Source organism: Apis dorsata, unplaced genomic scaffold (genome assembly GCF_000469605.1).
Source record: "Apis dorsata unplaced genomic scaffold, Apis dorsata 1.3 scaffold_98, whole genome shotgun sequence".
NCBI lineage: Eukaryota > Metazoa > Arthropoda > Insecta > Hymenoptera > Apidae > Apis > Apis dorsata.
The window spans coordinates 94705-100507 of record NW_006263396.1 but is presented as its reverse complement, the minus strand read 5'-3'; the positions used below and the strand labels follow the sequence as shown (position 1 = coordinate 100507).

General features: G+C 40.2%; 1 protein-coding gene across 1 annotated transcript in view; it reads left to right on the top strand.

Moving 5' to 3' along the window:
* The first annotated feature begins 1002 nt into the window (after nucleotides 1–1002).
* Nucleotides 1003–5803, top strand: part of LOC102675266 (neurogenic locus Notch protein-like) — a 90355-nt gene continuing 85554 nt past the window's right edge. Inside the window, exon 1 of the mRNA XM_006612093.2 lies at nucleotides 1003–1512. Within this exon, the coding sequence (XP_006612156.2) occupies nucleotides 1398–1512 (115 nt within the window). The 5' untranslated portion in view covers nucleotides 1003–1397. The remainder of the gene's footprint in view (nucleotides 1513–5803) is intronic.

Sequence of the window (5803 nt, the reverse complement as noted above, 5' to 3'; positions counted from 1 at the left end):
CTGTTGCTGCCGCTCTCGATGGCGCAACATCTCTCCCGACGATGCATCGTTCGCAGATGTTTGCGGTTCGATGATAGGGTTAATCGTTCCATTAATAAAAACTAACGACCAGGGTTTATTTACAGTTTCGTGAGTGTATCTCGCGTGCCTTTGGGAACACAAAAGGGGAAAGCAATTCGTAAGGCTTCGTCTGTTGAATGGACTTAAAGGAGAGGGCACCGAATTATAATTCCGCATTTGTATTCGTTAAGGCGGCAGCCGCGCCTGGCGGCGGCTACGCTGGCGATGAATTTCGCGTTACACGCAATCAACCGCTGGAAGGTTAATTAATGATCAGACATGCTTGGCCAGTACTCGACGGGGCCTCATACACATCGGCGTCTTGGCACTTTATAACTGACCACGTTCGTTGCGTTCCGTTTGCCGCTTGAATTCTAGAGAAGCGTCACGCGCGATGGCGTTAGATTTCAATCCGGATGAGAATCAGGGATTCGATCCACAGTTGAGGCTCGAATTCGTGAAATCGAATTGAAAAATAATCAATTGAAAAATACAAAAAAATACAACGAGGAAAAACGGTTTAATCGGCGTTATATACTTGTAAATGTATACTTTAATTATTAACCTTGATATCGAGATAATTAAATTAGCTTCGTTAGATTGTTTGTCCTTGCGCGAAGTGTAATATAACGAAAAAAGTGTAATATAACGAGAAAAGAGAATTTATTTGATTGAAATTTACATATATAATCGAAATGATGGAACGTTTAGTAGGATAAAATTTATTATCGGCGAAATAAGATATATTTACGAGTATTAAGAAATTGTTATTGAAATTATTTTTTAATATTTATAATTATTACACGTAATTTAACGTAGAAAGAAAATAGTTATAAAATTAATTTTCGTAAATAAATAATATTAAATTCGGAGTAAATTTTTTGGTAATGTGTATTTTAATTTTTTACAAAAAATAATTTAGCTGGGTAAAAAGTCTTGTATAACCAAAAATATAATATGTGCGGACTACGGCTCGATTCCCTTGTAGCTATATTCCTATTGGGTCACGTCGTCAGCCATCCTATGGTGGCGTAGTAATACAGCCGTTGAAGGCAGGTGCGCGCGCACTGGGGAACTACTTTCAGCGCGTTAAGCGAACAATAGGGATCCCAGAAGTGTTTCGGACGCGGTCGTGTTCGTATACGGTTGCCGCATGCTTTTTTCTCGTATTGCCTCGCGTGAACGTGTATACACTTTTACTGGACGTATCGGAGGTGACAGATTTCGGACGATGTGCGTGGTCAAGTGACGGTACGCGGATTTTATACTGAAGTGCACCGAAGTGTTGGTTCTCTCTAGTGTGTGCGCCCAAGCCCCGATGAGTGTGTGTCTACCCGATGTGTGTGGATAAAATTCACGGCATCATGTTGCCACGACGAAAATTGGATTACGCATCGATGGCGTGTCTCCTTCTGCCTCTGTTTATCATCGTTTCTCTCCCCGCGGTATCCGGTAAGTGTATTTACGCATCTCTTCTAAGAATTTGCGTCGCGTTCGCTACGGAGTCAGTTTGAAGTCGTTGTTCGCCACATGTCGCTGCTAGGCAACAGGTCACGAAACAACGCTGAGCGCCGGCGCGTTGGACGCTTATGTGTTAACTGACATTCGGCGTTTTTTTCGAACGTTCACTCTATTAAGCGTCTTACAAATCGTTTGAGGTCAAAACGTTGAAAGATTAACGAACGATTTCTTTCATATAATTGGTATTCCGAAGCGATGTCGGACATTGTCGTGCTTTCAATTACTACCTGTCTCAAAAATATTGATCATGTCAGTATGCTTGTCCTGCTCGTCGCGTCTTTCTTTTGCGAAATGTATAATATTTCTTAATAACTTTTTTTCTTATTTTTTGTTCGTCGTATATAGACAAATCAGAATATTATACAATAAGGTTATACTTCTAGAAGGGAGATTACGATTATTATTCTATACGAAAATTAAATTATATTTCTTTATTTGTTGATATCTGTATAGGGAAATTTCTTTTAACGCTTTTATCGGATTTTTATATTCTTGACGCATGAGTGTTAGCTTCTTCGAATACACGTGGTTATGTTACTGTCACAGTGGTGCTCAATTTCAATATTGTCGATAAGCGTGTGCCTTGAAGTTGGTAATCCCTGAGGGACAGGTGCCCAACCCCGCTTTCCAGGAAACGAGTCTTCCTTCCCTCGTGTGCACGTAAACATCCGAACCAACGTTTCGCGTCCCCGTTTCTTTTCATCTTTTTTTCACGAATAATACCGAAACTTTTTCCTTATACGCAAAAATTTTCAAAATATTTTTTTTTATTATTCTCCTATTTTATATCGCTAATTAGATTTTCGCTAATGATCTATATTTTGATTCAGAGGATATATATTTTTTTAAAAAAAAATACATTTTTTTCATCGACCATGATTTGATCAAATGGTTTTACACTTTGAATTAATTATTGTGCAATCATTTTTATTCATCAAAGGTCACAAGTTACACGATTAAAGAATATGTAATTAGAATTCTACTCTTCCTCTCGAGTTGGAAAAAATCGATATTGCATCTTGCGATATACGATTTTATCACTTAAAGTCGATGTAACTCGTCTTAAAAATGCAATGAAATGAGTGATTTATATATTTGAAATAGAATAAAACTACATAAAATGAGAATTACGTGCAGTGTAATTTTATCTCTATTTTGGACAATGCAAGATGCAGAATAGTTTACAATCTTTCGATCGTTTATGATCATGAATTTTTATTTTCACTTTTCTACAACGCATAAATCTCTGTAGGCAGTGACGTAACACCGGCTCGGGCCAATGAGTACTTAGGCGGGAAGAACGTGCGGTATAGAATAATCTACCAAAGAAAGTTGGTAAAACCGAATAGTAGCGACACGCAGACGAATGCAAACTCTGATCGCAGATTGTTTTCCAACCTTATTGCATAACAAATTTCATTTTAATTCTATTCTTGATTCTTAATATTTACAAAAGAAATATCAATATTATTTTTCTCAATTGAGAATTTATTTTGAATATAAGATATTCAAAGTATTTTTTCTTCATTTCTCAAATTATACAATAACATCGATTTAAAATATTTCATAAATTTAATTTTAACGACCGATGATGATCATTGTTAATTCTCTCAATCGTAAAGAAAATTTAATTTTTAAAATGTCTCTCATAAATTTTGATATTCCTTTCGTCTATTGGATAAAAAAAGGGGGAAAAAATTTTGATATCACGGGATTACGTTCTGGAATGTTCTCCGATTGAGTCAGGTTGGCAGTCGCTTCCGAGAGCAGAGCGAGGACCTCGCCTCGAGTCTGTTACTTTGCGTTGAGATATTCTGAATGCGGCATGGCGGCAGTTCTCCAGACGTTCGCCGTTCTTATGTTCTCAGGCTTTCTCTTCTCTCTCTCCTTAGGAAACGATTCGCCCCGGACTTAACGTGCTTTCACACAAAACCACGCGTCGCCCGTGCGCCGTTACAAGTAACACGTTCATTTTCACGAGTCCAACTCGCGATTGGCAGATTACAAAAATTTTACTTTTAATTCTCTTTTAATAAATTATTAACCAGATCTTTGATCAGAAATACGTTATTCGAATCGAGATAAAAAATCATTATTCACGACGACTCATATTTTTAAACGCAAGAATAGTACGATATTTCTACTAAATATCTCTGAACCTGAAACGATTGGATAAAATTTTGAATAAAACGTTCCGTGTCGTAACTCCAACCTATCTCGATCCTTTGAGATCCTTTGGTCTTTAGAGGCCATTGTTGCGATTAACATTTTCGGAGTCGGTATTCACTCTTTCTATATCACGTAACTACCAGAGACACTCGAAACCGGCACGGCTTAGAATCCGACGTGCGATCGACCTGTAACCGGTTCCTCGTTCCCTTTCATCGATTCAGGGGCCACACGAGCCTTCCGTGCACACGTGCATACACATGAATGCAACTTGAGAAACGCGTGCACGATGATACTAAAGTCTGCCAACCGTCTCTCTCTCTGCCGTTCACTTTAGGGGCAAACACGTTCTCCAAGAAAGGTCACAATTTGACGATCGTTCCACGATCCGTGCTGAATCGAACGGAGCTGGTTTTTCGCTCGCTCGAAAAAGAAAAGGAAGAAGAAAAAGATCGCTCCTTAATTTAGTCCTCTAGAGAATGTTACTCGGCTCGCGATAATTCGCACTCGTGGCAAATATTTTAACGGATGATAATACGATCGGCGATGACGAAATCGGATTGACCCTCGATCAGCTTTTCCACCATAGAGAGCCATTAAACACAGCTCGAGTCACGCTCTTGGTCTTGACTCGAGGATGGATACCGATACTTTCCTCCTGTTCCTCCCGATCGTCCCGTTTTCACCGTGATGCCGACATTGAAGAAAGACGAGAGATAGTCGGTATCTCGCGGCATCTGTTAACTAAAAGGGCAGAGATCTCTCCGCCTCTTACGCCCGACCTAGCCTATACGCCACGCGGCCATTTGCATTCGTCTTAACCCCCCCCTTTCCCCTCGTCCTCCCTTTTCTCCCTGTTGTTGGCGCATAGCGTAAAACCGCATAATTAAGGACCTTGGCTACCGTACGTCCATCCGTTCCTTCCGTTCTTTCGTTTCCCTATGCCAGTTACGTCTCCCCGTCCGGAGAGAGATCCGTGCTGCTCTTCGGTATCGTGCAAGAATCGAGGATTGTGCCGTCAGTCAACGGAAGGACAGCCGCGAGCCCTTATAAAGCACCAAAGGATCTATCCTGCGTGGCAGTATGTAGATTTCCAAGAAGAAGCTCGGCTAGCTAGGGAAGAGGAGAGTTTCTTTTCTTTTTTTTCTCCTTCTTTTTTCAAACAAGGGAAGGAAGGCGCGTCGAAAGCGTCTTCGTTGCAAACGTTGATTAGTCCTTTGCATAGGACTCGACTATCCAACGGAGAGAGATAAAAGAGCGAAAATCTCACGATACTTTTTTCTAAAAAGTCTCATCTTGGAAGAATATTATATTTTCATTATTCTTCATTATTCTATCATATATAATGTTATTATAAAAGATTAACGAGAAATTATTCGAGCACTCACGAGGAATTTTCTCACAAGTATCACAAGAATTCCGTTCTGGGGAGATGGAGAATTATTAAATTCGCTATCGTTTCCAACGATCGTTCCTTTCGTGATAAATTCGCGAAACTATAGCGAGGGAAAAAGCGAGTGGCGAGAAGACCACCGCGTTTTCTTTCTTACATATGAGACACGTGGAAATGGTTTCACGGAGGGCGGACTCGAAATCGGTTCTAAAATCGATTATTTCCCTGGCCACGAGCACGGACAAAGATACTCGTTATTCCCCTAGCTCGGTATGCCAGTTTTTCCCAAGAGGAGGATCGCGAGGATACGCGAAAGGCTCGTTCTTAGGTCAATGCGATCGTATCTATTAATCATTCGATTCCTTCCCTCCGTCTCGCTCTTTCTTCACGGGCGTAAGAGCGTGTGCACAGTCACTCTTTCGTCTGATAAATGGCAATGAGCGCCACGGCAAAGCGAATGTTTTACACGAGGCTAATCGCCGACTGACTAATAACTTTTCTCCCGGCGAACGGTCATGGGAATATGCAAGATTTTACAATTTGCCAATATTTTCGAAAACTTTCCATCCAGTTTCTTTCAATAATTACTTTCAATAATTTTCGGTTTCAGATTTATGTCGGAACGGAGGGGATATTACCGTTTCTCTACTTTGTTATTTT